We start from the raw sequence: 18,694 nt of genomic DNA on the forward strand, positions 1-18,694 counted from the left end.
AATCTTCAACTCTAATTTGTGATCTCCCTGCTGGTCCAAGTAATTCAAAATGTCCCAAAAGAAGACGGTGATTATCAACGGGCTCGTCTTCGATGGTCATGAGCTCCATCAAAATCTCGCCGTCGCCATCGAGAATGGCGTTATCAGCAATCTGGGCAATGTGCCAGATACATCCTACACCACCATCATAGACGCAACCGGACAGACACTTCTCCCAGGCCTCATCGACGCTCACGTTCACCTTACCGCCGACCTCGAGAACACCTGTCACCTCCTCACACAAATGGCAAGAGCCGGCATCACCACCGCACTGGACATGGGATATCTGCCCAAGCCAATCCGGGACGCTGTTCGAGACCAGCCAGGAATGACGGACATCCGCGCAGCAGGGAACTATGCAACCAGCACTGGCAGCACACACAGCCGATTCCCCCACATTTCGAAAGAAAGCCTTGTGGATAGCTCCGAGCTGGCAATCAGCTTTGTTCAAACAAGGATAGCGGAGGATGCTGAGTATATCAAGATCGTGGCGGATATTCCAGGACCGAGTCAGGAGGTGGTGGATACTCTCGCCGCGGAAGCACGAAAGGCTGGGAAATTGAGCGTCGCTCATGCGGCGAGGAAGGGATCGTTTGCTATGGCACAGGAGGGGAAGGTTGATATCGTCACTCATGTCCCACTTGATTTCCCGCTCGATGAGGATGAGGCGAAGAAGATGAAGGACGAAGGGCGTGTTTGTGTTCCAACGCTGATCATGGAGCAAGGATTAGCTAAGGCTGGAATCTTTCCGGGTTTGGACTATACTGCTGCAAGAGAGTCCGTGAGTCGGCTTCATAAGGCGGGTGTGAGTATTGTGGTAGGGACGGATGCGAATCAGTCTCCTAGAGCGGGTGTCAGGCATGGTGATGCTATTCATGAAGAGTTGAAACTTCTTGTTGATGCTGGGATGTCCAATTTGGAGGTGTTGAGAGGCGCGACGAGTGCATCGGCAGAGGCTTTTAGGCTTTATGATAGAGGTGTCATCGCTGTTGGAAAACGAGCTGATCTGGTGCTTGTGAATGGGAATCCGGCGGAGAGCATTGGATGTACGAAGGATATGGTGAGAGTATGGATTCACGGGGAAGAAGTCAAGACCAGGGATTGAAGGTTGGGAATCGTAAATCTTGCAACTGACAAATTCACTGCATGCTCGTTATAAAAGCTTGTTATTGCTTCACGCGTCTGACATAAGACTATAACGCAACGCATCTGACATTCTGTCGTGCTATGGTTCTATGTACTGTACAGTAATTTGCCGGATTTATCTTCTTACCATAGCTGGCATACCAGGACTGAATCTTCGGCGCTTCCCTCTTGTCTCTCCATCGCCATTTGCGTTCCAATATTTCTCATTTGCCTTTCTTGCCTCTTCTTTCTCATCCTCGGTCTCGTGAACATCACCCACCCTTTCGCTTCCTCTTAGGACCGACATCTGGGGAGATCCATCTTCTCCAATGCTAGAGAGAAATATGCGCCTCGGGGACCAATAGTTGAGTGGGTTATGGCTGTTATCAACTTCAGGTATCTTGGGAGATCTCCAATTTCCAGGCCTAAAAGCCCCGTCCAACGTGATCTTGAGATCATCAAATGGAACGCCAACCTTCTCAGCGCGAAGCCTGTTCATGATTCTCACAGCGTCATCATAGTCCGGATCGGTGCTGGCAGATCTCCTAGGGTACACAGTTCCCAAGCTGTGTTCCGCACTGAGGTACAAGTTTTTCAAGTTCTCGAACTTAGAAAGGAGAGCCAAGAAACTTTCTGCCTCGAAGCCTTATCGGTTGTCATATTCCTCGAGGTCTTGGTACTCGAACATAGGAAGATTGATTCTCAATGTCTCGAGGTTAGGACAGCTGACTCGCATCTTCTCCAGGTCTCGAACTGAAATGGGATCGCGACCCCAAGGTAAAGGATCAAGAAGCTGGAGGTGACGAAGATTTTCTCCAAGCATACATACAGTGTCAATGTTAAGTATCACCTCAAACAGCCCGCATGTAATCAAGAGATGATCCAGGTTCTTTGAGTTGTTCTAAGAACTTGTGTAGGTTCTCTTGTATTTTTTTGTTATTGCCACTGATCAAAGGACGTCCCAAGTCGAGGTTTAGTATCTTCAACTCCGATAAATACTCCGGTGGAACGTTTTTGAGGAGTCCTTTGAGCGCAGGTGTTGAACTCACTTCGACGTGTTTGGCGCTAGACAGACTGTCCGGACCCAACTGATTCGTATTGATTCTTCTTTCGATCTGAGTCTTATCACTGTCCTCCTCCACGTGAGCAAGATAAGGAGTGTTGAATTCATGGTCACTGTCATCTTCTTACTCTTCTGCAGTTGTGGTAGCCTCATTGATACTAATCTCGTTGGTCTTGACTGTTGTGTCATCGGTGGTTGATGCAGCAACTTCTAGAACCTTACTCGTAGCTAGAGGCTCTTCTTCAATTTCGTGAGCCGTTTCGGGTGTGGTGGAGTTGATATCCGACATCTTCTGTCAAGAGCTGTGATGTGTTGGTTTCGTATGACTGTATTGTTGAAGTATGATGTTGAAAGAAAATTAGATGGAACTTGGAAGGAAATTTCATTTTCTTTTATAAACAAGGAAAAGGTGATTGAGAGTAAGGACGTCACCTTGTTCCAAGATTCATCAGAGGTTATCGTTGAACTGTGACTCCCAGCCCACCATGTATCGTTGTTCACTGCTCATATCTGAAGCTTTGTGAATCACACATCAGATAGGTCGCAGGGTCACTTGCGTCTACGTAACCAAAAAGTGAATAAATCTGCTATCGTCCCGACCTAGGTTTCATGTCGTTAGCAACACAGTCATTGTCCTGCTTGTAAATTCTTATCTATCCGTTGGTCAGTGAAATATCCAAACCAGTCTAGATTCATTTCTTGTTATTGAGTGTTCGAAGCTATCTCGAATGGCAATATTATTGGCAAAGATTGGTCTAGCAGCACGACAACTAATGCTCCAAAGGGGCTCAGTTTGGAAAGGGGTCTACAAGAGTTTTTATGAGTAGACAAATGATTCAGTAGTACACCACTGAATTGTTATTTGGTGGCAAGGCTGTGACAACAACGGTGAAGCGTAAAGAGGGCTCACGTGACCATTCGTTCCCAAATACCTAGGTACTTCTTTGGCACTTTTCGCATCAACTAACTTATGCAGCCTCCTTTGTGACCACCTCAATTGATTGACAAAGCTCATAGGTTATTCAAATTCAATACTGTTAGTACTCTGCCCAGCGCTGTTAGAAATAACTGTCCTTCGTTGTCTGCGAGCAGGCATGCCTATCTTGGATTGCCGGTCTTTGCAGCCGCTTTCGATCACCACAGCGACCCAGAAGTTCAACGCAGGGCAGCTCGCTCCTTGCTTGGGAGAACTTGCTTTGGAAAGCTACTGTAAGATACCGTAAACGTCGAGACATTAAATAATATTGTTCCAAAGCTTGTGAGACGGCGCAATTCTAATTCCATGGAGTGCCACTCCCTATAGAACCACACTGTCACAAGGCGCAACTCCATCACCACAAGATCAGAACATGAGTTAAATCCTTCTTGGGGACGGAGAATGTACATTATCACTTGTGAGTAAAGGGACAGCGGACATATCACATGGACTGTTGACGGCCACAAACGCGATTTATTTACTTCTGCTCTGCCTCTATCAGCCTGCCCTCGCCATGATTGAGCTCTGTGAGACAACGCAATACTGTAAAATCATCAAACAACGCTAGTTTCCCTAGGTATCTCCGTATGCTGATACCATTGAAAATTATTTGCAAAGGAAAAAGAAAACTTTGCGGCCACTGCTATTATGAGAAGACCCAACTTCCATCGACTCATTTGTCATTCAAGCGAGTTGATGACCCTTGATCTCGTTGTAGACCTCATCGATGTTTCGCTTCGTAGCTTTAACAACGTGCTTTGCCATAGACTTCTCGTGACGGTCTTGTGCCTTCTGAGCGATTTGGATCATCTCAGGGTCGGTCACAAATTGGGAGGTAGGAACCAGACCGTTCTTGTAACGGCGAAAGACTTGCAAGTTTTTAAACTCGTTCAAGGTCAATCGAACAGCTGTCGTAACGTCCTCACCAATATTTTGAAGGCATGGTAGGGGAATATGGTCGTAGTGTTTTCGAATTACTTCCATCTCAGATCGAGTTACGTAAGCTTGAATAAGACCGTAATAAGGGTGAGCTCTGTGTTGAAAGAGTCAAATTAGCTCTTTATTCATTCATAAAGAGAAGATTAAAAGCGACTTACCGAGTCTTTGGGGTGCCTTTGGGAGTCCTCTTCGCGCGAGGCAAGGTCGGGACGTAGGCTACGTATCGGTAGGCAGGAGTCGATTCAGAGACGGCAGGGAAGACCTGAAGAGAATAAGGTGAATTAGCATCAGATCAGAATGCAAAAAGAAAATGCAAAAGTGAAAGTGAGTCCTACCGCATCGCCTTCATTCATGACGGCTTCATTACCGCTGCTGGTATGTTCTTGACGACGTTGGATGGAATAACCTGGCTCAGAGCCACTCGGTTCTTCGACAAGTTGAGATGAGTATGGTGTATAGCTGCCGCTAGCCTCTTCCGCGTAGGACGAAGGGTTCGGGTAGTCGTACTCAGGGCCAGGATGAGGGTACGGAACGTACTCGCCATCATCCAGCTCCGGATAGGAGAATGCCGCAGAGTACTTGTATCGAGTTAACAGAAATAATACAAGGGACACAGTAGTTATGCATTACCGGAGAGATGTAGGCGTCATTAGAGTTGCCCTCTACGAAAAAGCGGGGCTCTGGGATAGAGTCGCGAACCAAAGAGTCGCGCTCCATGAGCTTCGACAGAGAGTTGTTGTCCATGATAGAGGTGTTCGCTCTGTGACAGAATCACGCTTTATGAGGTTCGAGAGCGGTCTGCGTTGTGGGACAAAGTTGTACTCTGCGAGAGAGTGTTGCGCAGACAATGCGGTAGAAGAGCTGGAGAGGAGGAGAGATCGAATACTCTCTACCGTATACCTAGGTAAACAAATGATATTATTTATGGGGCTAGCCTATTGTAGTGGGCGGTGAGAGATAACTGTATGTGGAAAGAAAACTGGTCGCTTGTAAAGATTCTGCTTGCCACCGACGTATGCGACTGATGCCGAGACGACTTCCGCTGAATCCTACGGAAGTAGCTTGTAGTTGCCTGACCTCAGTCATAAACATGACACAGAGACTTATTCTGTGATAATTGAGTTTGCGCTCTACGGTGGGATTGCGCTCTGTATTGATTTACATTGTGGAAAGTTGCACTCTGCCATGTGACACAAGAGAACATGAAAGGAACGAATTTTAGTACTTCTGCTTCGCTCAAATCGAGACACGTTCTCTCTTATATAGTTGACAGTCAATCTGAATGTTATTTTTTGTGTTTTGTCCGGCTATAAGAGAAAAAGGGTTATTTGTCTCACAGTTCAAGAAAAAGAGTAGCTTACTTAGTAATTATGCTTAATTTCACTGCGGCCTACATCACTAGAATCTACTTTACTTCATCTCACCTCACTACAGCCTAATATATTGCTGCCCACCTCACTAAAGGTAACTGAAGTTCACTAAAGCTTACCTCCACCCACTAGTGAAGTGGAGTGAACAGAAGCGTCAAAGTGAGTGATAGAGGGAGAGTGAAGAAGAAGGAGAGAAAAGAGGAGGAGAGCTTCTAGAGAATTAAAGTAGAATTGTGTTTAGCCTTGTTTGAGTTCTTCACGCCTCTATCCCTTAAGCTGCGGTAAACACCACCCCCCCGGCACCGCCCCACTCTGCTTTCTGTGATTTGCTGTGCTGGCGAATCCTGGATATTTGACTGGATCGCTAAGCAAAGCTAGCGGCCGCGCTGATGGCGTTCTGAACCGCAGCTCTCAGCCGGAGAAAAAAGTGGCCGTTTTGACCAAGTATGCAATTTCCAGCTAATCAACAAAACTATTAGCAATTATCTGATAATATCGCAAATGTTTTTAACCTTAAATCTCTTTCAGGTATTTGTTTACAAATTCTCAAGACGAATTTATTTTTAAAATGTCGAGTGTCGAAAAGTAAATAATTCAAACTATTAGATTTTGATATTCTTCGTGTGTTAAAAACGGCAACCTTTTTCTCCGGCTGAGAGCCGCAGCTTAAGGGATAATGTTCGGTGGCTTCCTTACTTTTCTTTGTTGTTACTCATTCACTATCCTTCGTCCATTTCTCTTTCCCTTACTTACGCATTCGCTGTAGCATTTCAGGGAAATTTACCAACAAAGAATTTGAATAAAAATTCTGAAAGAGGGAGTACTATGGTGAAGTGTGCCAAGGTGGAGTGTGCTGAATTAGGAGTAGCGAGGCTAAGGGTACCAAACTGATAGTATTGAGTAAACAACATTGAGGCTTATAGAATAGGCTGGGTGAAATAAATTAGATACAATCGCTAGAAACATACCTTTTTTTCACTTGATAATAGACAAGTCATAGTTTAACTTACTGTTAGACGAATCACAAGAAACGAGCATGTCACCTATGGGTCAGTCGTACTTAGGGGCTATTTAAAGCAAGAATGTCCAACCAAAGTTGAATACTTTTTAAGTCGGGACATGTTCCTATGAACCATTCAAAAGTTTTCACATCTATTTTCTAGTATCCAAGAATTATGCACTGTGGTGGTCCTGCGCTTAGTGTAAGGAGGACAATTGCTAAACTTTTCGCTTTTCATTGAGAACCTTTGACAATTCAATTTTTGCACGCTCCAAGTGATTTTTCAGATTAATGTCCCAGATCCAGAGTTGCCTGTTTTGCAAATCTTCTTTCAATTTCCTAAGATCATCTTCAACACCCGGTTTTCTCAGCTGAAATAACATTCCGCTTTCCCGGCTGTGTCTCACCAGTCTCTGGGTCCGAGGGTGTCTTACCATACTATAAACCGCGAACACTTGAGCAATGTCACTGAAAAGATGGACGCGAGGATCAGCCAGCATGTTGGTCAGAACAAGGGCGTCTTCAACGGCCATTCCCGCCCCAGCACCTGCATGAGATGTGCTGCCATGCGCAGCATCTCCAAGAAGTGTTATGCGTCCCATCGAGTAGCTTGATATTGAGGGCATTTCAAATAGAGCCCAAGCTTGTGGCTTGTCCAGTAACTACGCGAAAGACATATTAACACAATCTGCCCTTAGCACTAGATAATAACCAAACTGACCTTTAACAGACTCAATGGTATACTTCCCCATCCTTCAAAATCCTTCATCAACTTTCCCTGGGGATAATCTACGATCCATTTTGGATGATTCCATGTATCAACGTCATGTTTCCGAAATGCAACTACATTGAGAAGAGAGCCACCTTCGATGGGATATGTAACCAGATCTCCATCATTGCCCACATATACTTGACTGTTCAGAGCCAATTCTTCTCCGACTGCATCAATTGCAGTATCCATTTGTATCAATCCTCTATACGCATAAACCCCAGAGAAGACTGCTTGAGAGGCGGGATTGTCCTGGCCGAGAAGGAATTTTCGTACAACCGAGCGTATGCCATCACATCCGACCACGGCGTCTGTAGTTCTTTGTGTCCCATCCTGAAACCATAGCCTCACAGAATCGCCTTCATCATCTACTCTGGACAAATTCTTCCCAAATTCAGCAGTTTTTACTGGAAGGAGTTTGACCAATTCCTCCATAAACCTTGCTCGAAGAACATTTCCACCACCCTCGCTCTCATGTCCCATCTTCAGCTCCGTCAACAACTCTGGTATTTGGCCCCATCCTCTCCGAAAGTCAAACCATATGTTCCTTTTGCTTTCCCAACTATTTTCTGTCTTCAAGGACTCGTAGGCAGCCCGAATTCTTGGGTCGAGCAATGTCATGGCTCGCACAGCATTTGGCCCAAAGCCTATACCTGCGCTAGTCTCTGCGAAAGTTGGTGCTGCTTCGTAAATCTGTACGGATATGTCTCGACTTGACAGACCGATAGCGAGGAGAATGCCAGCTAGTCCGCCGCCAATGATCGCGATTTTAAATGGACTTTCAATTGGAGACGGGTTCTCCATGATCAAATGTAAGCCGGTTGGTACAGCAAGATAGCGAACAAGTTTGACTTCTATAAGGCAAAAGGGGAGGCGGAGTATGATATGCATTCTCGCGGACAACATGAAGTACCAGACAAGGAATCCTTTCGAGCTGAGCGGCGTAATGCATATTGCGGATGTATTGGTTGTGGGCGGAGCCCTAGTGCTTACCACAGCGTCCACGCTAGCCTTTCATAGCAATTCATTCGAGCTGGCAAAACAGCTTAATTCGGAGTCTCTCGAGTCCTACCCATATCATGATACCCATAAACAAACGTTGCAAATTTGCTGGGCGGCGCATCCGGACGACGAAAGTAGTATTCTCTAAGCAGAGGTTTCTTTGATTCCTTTTTTTTAATCACTTTCTGATCTATAATTGTGCCATCCAAGCTTAAGGCTTCCTGGTTCTGACTCTCTGTATTCACATCAGGAAATTGCTATCCTCTGCTACTGCTAATCATACCTTTACACTTCGTACAAATTTTGCCTCTTCAGTGGGCAACCATTCAAGCAAAAACAGCGATCATGTCTGTCCTATTCATGATCTCAGTCAAGGTATGTAAGAGCTGAGGCCACCGGGAATGGCCCACTTAAGCGAAACTCAACAAATGAGACCTTATTTACCAAAAATCATAATTTTTTAGTCTTCTTATGAATCTCTGTGAAAATGGAACTTATTATTAATTAATAGTAGCCATACCCTTGTACTTAATTACATCCTCAATCTTACAAGTCAATTGCTCAGTGTAGTGGCGAAAGTCACGTGGGTCAACTCGGTCCCATAGCTTTTGCAACTCCCTCTTCAAATCCACCTTATTTTTGGGCACATAGTCCAAGTTTTTCAATTCCTCCTTCATCCACCTCCAGACCTTCTCAATAGGGTTCAAATCTGGTGAAGAAGGAGGCCAATTAAACCCTCGGATATTGTGCTGTAGTCTAGGTAATCTGGCATGCCCTTTATGCACCTTAGACCCGTCTTCCATGAAGATACTCCGGCCCTAGATCATCAAAGAGAGGGAAGATTATAGGCTGAAGAACTTGCTGTAGATAGGCTTTAGAACATATGCCCTTGCGTTCTGGAAGCTTCTCTAGGAAGACTAATGGCGACTTGTAATCCCAACCTAATGCCCCCCATATCATGACCGTTGTCCTCCCTGACCTGTAGACTGACTTAATGCAGTCAGGGCACCTCCTCTCATCTACCCTCCTAGTCACATATATCCTGCCATTCTTCCCAGTCTCAAATATAGCCTCATCAGACCATACAACCTTCCTCCAGTCCCCTCCTTGCTTGCCATCATCTCTATGAGCTGCATAGTCTGATGTCCCCCACCATCTATGCTCCTTGGCAAATACATATCTCTTCCTAGCTTGTTTGAGGGTAATATATGGTCGAGGGCATGCAATGCAGCGGCGGTAGCCAGCCCGGGCTAATTCTCGACGAATGGTGCGCACCGAGGGTAGGTAGGGTAGTTGCTTTTTGAGAGCCTCAAAAGTCATGCGCCTAGAGCTCCAGTTTTTGGAAATGGTTCGAATGCAATAACGTATGTCGCGTATAGACATGAGATGGTGTCTAGAGAGCTTTCTTTTGCGCTCTCTCCGACTAGATTCCTGCTTAAGAATGCGGCGTACTGTTCTTCGAGGGATATGGGTCTCTGAGACAATCTCGCGTTGCGACTTTCCCTGGCGCTGTAGGGATCGAATGACTGCACGTGCAGGGGTAGGCCATTCATTATTCTCTTTCTCGATAGGATCACTTAGGATAAGAGGTGTCTCCATCTTGAATTATGGACTGATTCCTAAGAGGGTTGTTGTGTGGTAAGGGTTTTAAAATGGGGTGTAGAATTTTTACGCGTTACCGCGTCTCGCTTAAGTGGGCCATTCCCGGTGGCCTCAGCTCTTACCACAACTCCAACAACGGGCTCATCATGGTAGGATTAACTTCAGCATATAGTTGCCACAACATATTTTGCGAGCCACATGTCCTTTCACCGCTTCAACATGACTCTATCTGGAAGCTGTGCTACATTCGCCAGCTTGGTCATTGTTGGTTTACTATCTATGCATGCGACTCACCTTAGCAAACCAAACGAGCAGATCAAGTGAGTTCCTTGATAATGCTGATACGCTTTATGGATTCTAATTCTCCCCTAGAATTATGAAGATCGGTCTCCTCATACCATTTTACTCGATCCTCTCACTGCTGTCTATATGCTTCCCGAAGGGTGCTGTCGACATTACGCCTTGGCTAGATCTTGTACAATCAGTGGCTTTGGGTTCCTTCTTCCTACTGATGTGCGAATTTGTTTCCGAGAATCCCTCACAGAGAGATCTGTTCTTCGCTGCGCTGGTCGTGCGCGACAAGAAGTCTCCCAGCGGGAAAGGTGGAGGTTTAGCTTGGTACAGGGTATGCCAGCTCTTTAAGTTTAATGTCTATGCATCGTGCTAATGCCTTTCTCAGAGTCGCTGGATTATGATCTTTCAGTAACCAGTGGTTGCAATACTGGTCGCCATCCTTACAGACATTACGCAGGCAGCTGGTGTCTACTGTCAGTAGAACATGAATTCAACGTAACCTTTGATTTACTGACTTACTGAAGCTCAACTTGGTTAAAGACGTCTCTCTTGCGGCAGCCATGGTATCAGTGTTGAAATTCTACTTCGGACTTCGGAAGCATCTGACGCAGCATAAACCCTTGGCAAAATTGCTGGCATTCAAGCTTGTTGTTATTACGACATTCGTTTTGACCGTAAGTGTCTTTGTTCTTAGCTCGTAAGAAAGAGGTTACTGAAGCTTGCTACAGATCGTTTTTTGGATTCTCAAAGATGCCAAAGTTCTCAATGGAAATTCGACACTCACATATGCCGATCTCAACATTGGCCTCCCGAACATGATCATCTGTGTCCTTATGGTTCCACCGTGTATTTTCTTTCATTACGTAAACTCCTTGGGACCATATATAATCTCTCGAAATGCAATTCCTGCGGACGAGACCGGAGCGCGAAGGTTGCAACGCTATCAAGGGGGCTTTCTGGGCGGTCGAGCCTGGATCAGGGCTTTGAATCCGTGGGAGACTATAAAGGCTATCATGTTTGCATTAACCATGGCAGCAGACAGTTACCAGGAAAGGAGCGCAAACCAAAACAACGTTCTTCCGGCTGCAGGGTATATGGTTCGTGGTGGCAGACGTTGAAATTTTGAACCGTCTTGATCAAATGTGAAGTGCATTTTTGATAGCACAGAATAGTGTCGTAGAGAATGAAAATAAAATTGTCTCCTGCAAAATTCTCAAGTTTGTCTAAATTGACGCTGCTAGTCAGTCGCACATTAAAGTGCTGACTAGAGATTAGCTGAGCTAACCGAAAAAGGAAGTCCTTTCGAGCTGAACTTTGTCTCACGCCTCTTACAACGCCACACACCTACGACCACTGCTCAAGAGTAACATCCTCAGTTACATGTTCTTTCTTCAATTTACTGCTTGCCGAGAAGCTTCATGGGGGCTCAAAGTCTCAAAGGGGCAGGCTACTTTTACGACCCACAGAATCATGCCGAATACTGGTAAACCGAGCCCCGCCTGCCATCTATGTAGGAAGCGAAGGGTCAATGTGAGTTGTTTCGTCACACTGCATAATTGCTCAAAACTCCTTACAGTATCTAGTGCGATCTTACTAAACCAGGATGCCACCGGTGTGTAAAGATTGGAAAGATCTGCCCGGGTTATCGTCCCGAACTAGATCTCCTCTTTCGAAATCAGGACAAAGATTCGATTGCTAAAAAGAAAGCACTGGCATCGGCACACATCGCCGATGCAGATCTTGGCGCTGCAGGCCGTACAAGGACACCTCGACCGGTGCAGACCCTTTCCATGTCATCTAAATCCGGCCCGACTAGTGTCAACTCAGGGACCCCCGCACAGCCGAAGCATTTGCGACCAACATGGACGACTACATCAACAATTTGCCCGCAGATCACAGAACAATGGCGGTTGTACTCAGTACCCATTATTCTGAACCATTTTTCGGCTTCTATCAACGATAGTCACTCATGTGGGAGTCTTGACTTTCTTCCAGATGTTTACAAGGAGATCAATGTACGTCAAATTATGCCTTTGTTCTGTTTTCCTTCTAGAAACAGAAAGCTTTGGGATTCTCCTCGGAGCTGCTCGAGAAAGATGAGCTGTTCCAATTTTTCGGATAAGCTCTTCAACTCCTGGATATGTGTTAAAAATGTATACTAATTCGCGAGTAGGATGAGTCGTGTCTCAGCGCAACTACGGTGGCTTTTGCAAAGGCATACATCACGAATCTGTCACAGCAACAACCTGATAAGGAACAAATACACACGTATGGACATGCGTTGAATTTGACGAACGCTGCTCTGCGAGACCCAGTCGAGAGAGTGAAAGATAGTACTCTGATAGCGGTCTGGCTGCTTGGGATTCACGAAGTATGCTATTTACCATTTACATTGTATCAATCGCTGAGGATGAACAGATTTTGATTAGTTCTGCAAAGAAGGAACCGGCACCTGTACCAGAGGCATATATCGCGCACTGCCAAGGTCTAGTATCTTTGCTCGCCATTCGAGGTCCAGCCCAATTCTCCTCCAGAAGAGGACGCAATGTGTTTTGGACTGTCTATATGTTCATTGTAAGGGTTTTGAGTCAACGTTTATGCAATTACTGAGTCGAATAGCTAGTCCATTGTATGGCAGCGAACATCAGTGGTCCGCCACAGTCCTGTGACTGGTTTGATCTCATGTTGCCTCATCTGACTAAGGATGATCAACATGCTTTTGCAGTCGCCAACCACAACTATCGACTCATTTTACTCTGCAAAAGAATCATTGAGTTCGTCAATAAGTTTCCTGCCGATGCCAGACGACCATCCGATATCACAAGCATACTCAGAGAATCAGACATTCTTCAGAGCGATGTTGAAATTTGGAACTCCAGTTTCACTTTCGATCCTACAGACCTTACCGCTCTATATGTCCACAACACTCTGCGAGCAGCTTTGTTTAAGCTCCAATACTTCACACTTCTCCTCGTCTCTCATACAGACATGACCCCAATTTCAAACTTCGATTTTCGACAGCAACACACCATCCATATCCTGCAGAACCTTTCCTGCGAAATCATCGAAAGCATACCCCTCGCTCTCCGCGAAACCACCGGAACCTGCAGCGAGAAGCCAGGAAATTGGGCTGGCGCGTTGCGACTTGTCTGGCCACTTGGCCTTGTGTCATGGGTTCCGTGGGCTCTACCCGAGCACAGGAAAGAGTCGCAGGACGTTTTACAGCGCATTGGAAGGAAGATGGGGATACGATTTGCTATAGATTGTGACCCACCAGCAGGGAGATTTATGAACCATTAAACATGGTAAGGTTGCAACATAGCGAGATGAACAAAAGTTGCCACCAGGGCGCCATTCAATCTGATTCAGAGCTTTTTTCATGCCTTATCCATTGGTGCGCTTGAAAGTAAGCGATCATCAGGGGGATGATCTCAATTACCCCACCATTTTTACTAGGTTGATGCGGGGTCAAAATAGGACAATCAGAAATTAAAAGTACAATAAGTATGAGTGTTGGGAAACATGGAAATTTTGCAGATTTGTGGGAAAAATTCTTGTCAAGATGTGGTTTCCGCAAGTTATATCCATAGTACTATTATTTCTTCCCTTCGGTTCAGGGCAAGACCCAGTCCGTCCGTACCCGCTAGCAGATGAATATTTGCCAACGACTCCCATCCTCGACCACCAATCATACATATCTTCTTTCGCCGACCCGCAATGGTACCTCGACAACATCCCGTTCGTTGACTTTCCCGATCAGAGCATTCGGGATGTGTATTACTATCGAACTTCAGTGCTCAAAAGACATCTCAAATATTCCCACGAAGGACACGGCTGGCTCTTCACTGAGTTTATACATCCAGTATCATGGGCAAGCAAGCTTCAAACTATCCCAGACTCTGCCGCTCATCAGATCCTTGAAGGTCGATGGCTCAGAGATCTGAGCTATACGAAAGATATCGTCAATTTGTACATGCGTGCCGGGATTGAAGCACTTGGAGGAATATCATATACACACTACATTCATCGTGCAATCTTGGAGCACGCATGGGCCACTGGTGATGTCGACTTCCTCGTTTCTCAGCTGCCTGGCATGATCCAGACTTTCAATCTTTGGAATGTTACGCAGAACAATGTCACAGGACTGTATCATCGGACACCACTTTCCGATGCTCAAGAGTATTCCCTGCCAGGATACTGGACAGGAGGTCCAAACGGAGGAATGGTAGAAACCTGGAATGCAGTTGGGAATAACTTCGCAACAATTTGGCTGGGACCTGAAACTTACCGACCTAACTTCAATGCTTACATGGTTTCCGGAGCTCGTGCGATTGCAGAGGTAGCCCACCTTGCTAATCAGACATCTCTTGCCCAGCAATGGAGCGAGAGAGCCGATACTTTGTATACTGATATGAGGAACATGTTGTGGGACGAAGATCTGAAATTCTGGATTGATGTAGTGGAAGGGACAAATCTGAGGGTAGGGGGCAGAGAATTGATTGGCTACTTTCCTTACAGATTGGATGTGGGGACGGATGAGGACTCAATCATGGGTCTCGAAGCAGGGCTAACACCGGAAGCGTTCTTGACCGAATTTGGTCCTACCACTTTGGAGCAGACTAATCAGTATTATACTGATTTCAAGAACACTACATATTGCTGTGTAAGTACACTCATAACCTCCAGAGCTATGACTGATAAAGAAACAGATCTGGCAAGGTCAATCTTGGCCATTCAGTACATCGATGTATCTCGGTACTCTCGCGCGATTGGCACGAGAGAACGTCAGCACGATCGCCACTGCTGAAGTGTTTCAACAAGCATTTGAGGCATATACAATCACAAACTACAAAGACGGCGTCCCTTATACTGCAGAATGCCATTATCCCACAATCGATGAATGGTCTGGAGACACGACAAATCACAGTGAGAACTATCTTCACTCGACATATATCGATAATCTATTCACGAATCTCGTCGGTATTGTCCCAACCCTGGACGAGAGGCTTGAAATGCGACCTCTAATACCAAGCAATTGGACGTACTTCGCAATTGAGAACCTTCCTTATCATGGTGAGCAAATCAAAAGCTGTAGGAGCACGAGTACACTCTTCTTACAAATTCTCTAGGATCACTCATTTCCATTTTGTGGGATGAAGCAGGATCACACTACTCAAACTTCTCTCACCAACCAGGTCTATCCATATACTCATCAGGAACCCTCATCCATAATCAACCTTCTCTCACACCCTTCAACATCACACTCTCCAATAGCTCAACCACAGCAATCTCCAAACTCGCCTCCCAACCCTGCTATTCCAATATCCTGTCAAACCCAAATGCGCCATGGGGTCTCCCAAACGTGACAGCGGACTATACTTTCAGCAGTAATGGCGATATTTCTCCCTATGAAGCATGGAAGATGATCGACGGTCTCTTATGGTACGATACAACTCCCGACAACAGATGGACGAACAATCAATCCACAACCCCTTTCAACACTATGTCCATCACTCTACCTCGAGCTCGGAAATTTGATAGTGTTTCGCTGGGAATTTATGCGGATACCGATAGAGGAGGAGTGATTGCTTGTCCATCGGCGATTTATGTCTATGATCGGAGTGGGACCCTGCTCACGCATCGAGATCCTTGGAATGGCTGTGTGCCTAATGCCTTGAATACGGTCTTACTTGGCAACGTTACTTCATCCAATACATCGACAACCGCGACAGGGATAGAGATTGAGACGGACTTTCTGTCCATTACGCTGGTGAATGAGATTCACTACGCAGTTGCAGTAAGCGAGATTCAGATTTGGGTCCCTGCCACCACCGGACCTAGATACGAGGCCGAGGACGGCTTGTTAGGAACATTCATTGGTGGATTTGAAGGAAAGCAATCAGGACTTAATTGTACTATCGAAAATGGAGGGGTTTTGCTCGGAGATGGTGCTTGGGCAGAGATTGCGGATGTTAGAGCGTCTGACGACAGCGGCGGAAGCAAGAACTTGACAATAATTGGAGGTGGAAGTGGGACGTTGGCTGTTCAGATGAATTTTTTGACTAATTCAACAGTAGTCTCCGGTGGTGTTCTTGCTAATATGACGATCAAGGTTGATTTCTTGGCTGGTGGGAACGTGGTTACCATGTTTTGGGTTGAAGGGAAGCCATGGGTGGATGCAATTGTGGTTGCGGGGTAACTCTACCACGTGTAGCATGTACAATCAGAGGGACAATCGCTTGAAGAGATGCTATAAATAATTGAGTTGACATGTGAAAGCCGTGAGATCTCAAACGTGACGGGTTCTTGCTGGTAAAAGGTGTGTCTTCTCATATTTTTACTCCTTTTACTTGTGCTTTTCAAGTGAAAAGCTCAAGCAATGTTGATTATGTTGGAGTTCAGCTCACAGCAAGCTCCAGCCGGAGGAGCAACCCCGTCAATGCGATCACAGCAGGTGAAATCTCCAACCTTTGAATCAGAAGTAATCATAAGATCCGAAGGACGATCAAAACAGATACTTGTGAGAGTTACCATAGTATGAATGCGAACTAAGAATGAAGAACGCAAAAATGGAGGAAGGACAAGATATATGTCTATTTTTTCACGCATCGTTCTCAACCCCAAAACGCATTCTATGATCGATCAGGATCGGTCCATGCCATCCTAGCGACTCCAAGCCCAAAATTCTTCCCAAACGCCCAAACAATTTCCTAGGGAGCGATTGAGCTGGACGGAGCCGTAGCAACACCGGTTACATCCAAGGTGAGGAGAGAACTTGAGGTGATCGACTCCATCGCAGTGGCGTTACTAGAAGGCATCGATGATCCAGTAAGGGTGACCAGGTACGTGGTGGTTTGCGTGAAAGTCTCGTAGATGATGCTTGCGGCGCACATGCCATTGTCTGAAGTCGTTGACGGAGCGGGGCCGGAGCCGGTAACTGTGAAGGTTCCACCTCCAGTCTGGGTTTCCCCTCCGCTACTACCAGTTGGGAGGGTTGGGCCAACTGGACTGACTTCGCCGACAATACAAGAACAAGCTGATGAGATTCGAGTGGGCTCTGCATGACATTGTGATACAAAATCGGGTAGATCTGTCGTCGCCGTGTTGATTGCGGTGGTGTAGGTGGCACAGAATGCTGTAACTTGAGGGTGGCGAATGAATTGACGAAGACAATTGTTGTGACTGCAGTGTCTTAGAGTCTGTAGCGGAGTAGAGGCGGGAGGCGGTGGTGCAGGGTTTGAAGCACTTCCTTGGCCCGTGGAAGGCCCAACGACCACGACAGACGTGATTGGGGTTTCGGTGATGACTGTAAAAGGAGCGGTCGCAGGTGTCGTAGGTGTGAGAGTGGAGACTACGGTTACTGTTGTTGTTACGATGCAAGATGCGGGGCAGGTTGGATCTCTTCGGGCGAGGGGGTTTGCCATGATCGACGTGGAGATTCCGAGGATGGCAACAGCCATTAGGTGGATTCGAGAAGCCATTGAATACGAGATGGCATAAAGTTACGTGGACGTGATAGCTAAAGAGAATAGATTTCAGAATTTGCAAACTGAGATATCTAAAGAGTGAAAAACGTCCTCTTCAAGTTCAAATGAATGTGATTGATGACTGGCGATTCTTTAGGTTCAGATTGCCGATGGTCAGACAGACTTCTTATAAGTACAGATCAATGTAATCTTGTTCATTGCAGCGATATTCAATATCTACTGAGGTATGCTGAAGGACATCATAGTCAAGTAGTGCTCGTCCTTGGCGTACCACCCAGAGCTTATTGTCAATCCAACTTCTTCCCTTCTACTACCAATGTTCCACTGAATGAGGGATATCTAAAGTAACTAAATTTCTGGAGACAGAGGATTCAAGTCGCCCTTGGGACTGGAAAAAGCAAGGGACGCAAGGGATGAGAATGCAAGCAAGCCAAAGAAGCCAACCAACGCATTAATGCAGGAAAGCAGCAGGATTCAACAAGACTTCTCCGCCTATGGGATGATCCGATGGCTCATGAACTGCTTGGTCGCGGCCACCTCGGCCACGATGAAACCCTCCCGCGCATACAACGTTCATCATGTGATGAGCATATACGATAACGAGAACGGCTGAGGAAAGAGAAGGTATTGGCACGTAAAAGACGAGTATCCTTGTATTGCTGACACGTAGACTGCAGCTTAAAAATTGCTTTGTGCTCTCGTGCAGCTCGCAGAGGCCTAAGGTAGTGAGGGGCGTCGAAAACGATACGATGTTACGAGTCTTGCTGCGTTGCCAGGGAAGAGTCCCTGCAGGCATGATGCAGCCTTCAATAGACAAACACGGGACAGCGAGGGGAAGTTGAGCAATATGACCAACGTGAAAAGGGTCTGCGGTGCTGGGTATTGTATTGCATAGTATGTATGAGAAGGAGAGGAACAGGAAGAAAGGGGAATATATTATTATATGTTGATTTAAGGCTGGTGTGCCTGTTCTGGGTTTAGCGCAAATGGCACCCAAGCTGCCCGCTCGGTCCCTCACAGAAATTATC

General features: G+C 46.1%; 9 protein-coding genes across 9 annotated transcripts; 4 read left to right on the top strand and 5 right to left on the bottom strand.

Moving 5' to 3' along the window:
• Positions 1–49: 49 nt before the first annotated feature.
• LY89DRAFT_722199 (hydrolase) lies at positions 50–1,151 on the top strand (the record flags this gene model as incomplete). Its single annotated transcript, XM_018218712.1, has 1 exon — positions 50–1,151. The coding sequence occupies one exon, from the start codon at positions 50–52 to the stop codon at positions 1,142–1,144; it is 1,095 nt and encodes a 364-aa protein (XP_018066991.1). The 3' UTR covers positions 1,145–1,151.
• A 113-nt stretch (positions 1,152–1,264) lies between these two features.
• Positions 1,265–2,516, bottom strand: LY89DRAFT_673587 (uncharacterized protein; the record flags this gene model as incomplete). The annotated part of the gene is made up of 4 exons (XM_018213370.1): positions 1,265–1,272; positions 1,327–1,742; positions 2,214–2,279; positions 2,356–2,516. The coding sequence occupies 4 exons, from the start codon at positions 2,514–2,516 to the stop codon at positions 1,265–1,267; spliced, it is 651 nt and encodes a 216-aa protein (XP_018066992.1).
• Positions 2,517–3,887: 1,371 nt separating this feature from the next.
• Positions 3,888–4,886, bottom strand: LY89DRAFT_757212 (uncharacterized protein; the record flags this gene model as incomplete). Its single annotated transcript, XM_018221409.1, has 4 exons — positions 3,888–4,236; positions 4,301–4,404; positions 4,478–4,720; positions 4,773–4,886. 4 exons carry the CDS (start codon positions 4,884–4,886, stop codon positions 3,888–3,890), a joined length of 810 nt encoding a protein of 269 aa, XP_018066993.1.
• Positions 4,887–6,721: 1,835 nt separating this feature from the next.
• LY89DRAFT_757215 (FAD/NAD(P)-binding domain-containing protein) lies at positions 6,722–8,160 on the bottom strand. Its single transcript, XM_018221410.1, has 2 exons — positions 7,234–8,160; positions 6,722–7,174 (listed from the first exon to the last, which is right to left on the bottom strand). The coding sequence occupies exons 1-2, from the start codon at positions 8,083–8,085 to the stop codon at positions 6,731–6,733; spliced, it is 1,296 nt and encodes a 431-aa protein (XP_018066994.1). The 5' UTR covers positions 8,086–8,160; the 3' UTR covers positions 6,722–6,730.
• Positions 8,161–8,783: 623 nt separating this feature from the next.
• Positions 8,784–9,092, bottom strand: LY89DRAFT_592742 (uncharacterized protein; the record flags this gene model as incomplete). Its single annotated transcript, XM_018209714.1, has 1 exon — positions 8,784–9,092. A coding segment is annotated over one exon (309 nt), but the record flags the coding sequence as incomplete, so codon positions are not given.
• A 930-nt stretch (positions 9,093–10,022) lies between these two features.
• LY89DRAFT_785951 (uncharacterized protein) lies at positions 10,023–11,330 on the top strand. The gene is made up of 6 exons (XM_018222939.1): positions 10,023–10,205; positions 10,258–10,510; positions 10,565–10,587; positions 10,637–10,652; positions 10,704–10,853; positions 10,908–11,330. The coding sequence occupies exons 1-6, from the start codon at positions 10,084–10,086 to the stop codon at positions 11,295–11,297; spliced, it is 954 nt and encodes a 317-aa protein (XP_018066996.1). The 5' UTR covers positions 10,023–10,083; the 3' UTR covers positions 11,298–11,330.
• Positions 11,331–11,649: 319 nt separating this feature from the next.
• Positions 11,650–13,479, top strand: LY89DRAFT_738414 (uncharacterized protein; the record flags this gene model as incomplete). The annotated part of the gene is made up of 5 exons (XM_018220370.1): positions 11,650–11,709; positions 11,763–12,194; positions 12,353–12,550; positions 12,598–12,753; positions 12,799–13,479. 5 exons carry the CDS (start codon positions 11,650–11,652, stop codon positions 13,477–13,479), a joined length of 1,527 nt encoding a protein of 508 aa, XP_018066997.1.
• A 262-nt stretch (positions 13,480–13,741) lies between these two features.
• LY89DRAFT_673592 (uncharacterized protein) lies at positions 13,742–16,378 on the top strand (the record flags this gene model as incomplete). Its single annotated transcript, XM_018213371.1, has 3 exons — positions 13,742–14,842; positions 14,889–15,252; positions 15,309–16,378. 3 exons carry the CDS (start codon positions 13,742–13,744, stop codon positions 16,376–16,378), a joined length of 2,535 nt encoding a protein of 844 aa, XP_018066998.1.
• Positions 16,379–16,771: 393 nt separating this feature from the next.
• LY89DRAFT_211628 (uncharacterized protein) lies at positions 16,772–17,834 on the bottom strand. The gene has a single exon (XM_018205874.1). The coding sequence runs from the start codon at positions 17,658–17,660 to the stop codon at positions 16,890–16,892; it is 771 nt and encodes a 256-aa protein (XP_018066999.1). The 5' UTR covers positions 17,661–17,834; the 3' UTR covers positions 16,772–16,889.
• Positions 17,835–18,694: the final 860 nt, after the last annotated feature.

Source organism: Mollisia scopiformis (genome assembly GCF_001500285.1).
Source record: "Mollisia scopiformis unplaced genomic scaffold LY89scaffold_21, whole genome shotgun sequence".
In the NCBI taxonomy this organism is placed as follows: domain Eukaryota; kingdom Fungi; phylum Ascomycota; class Leotiomycetes; order Helotiales; family Mollisiaceae; genus Mollisia; species Mollisia scopiformis.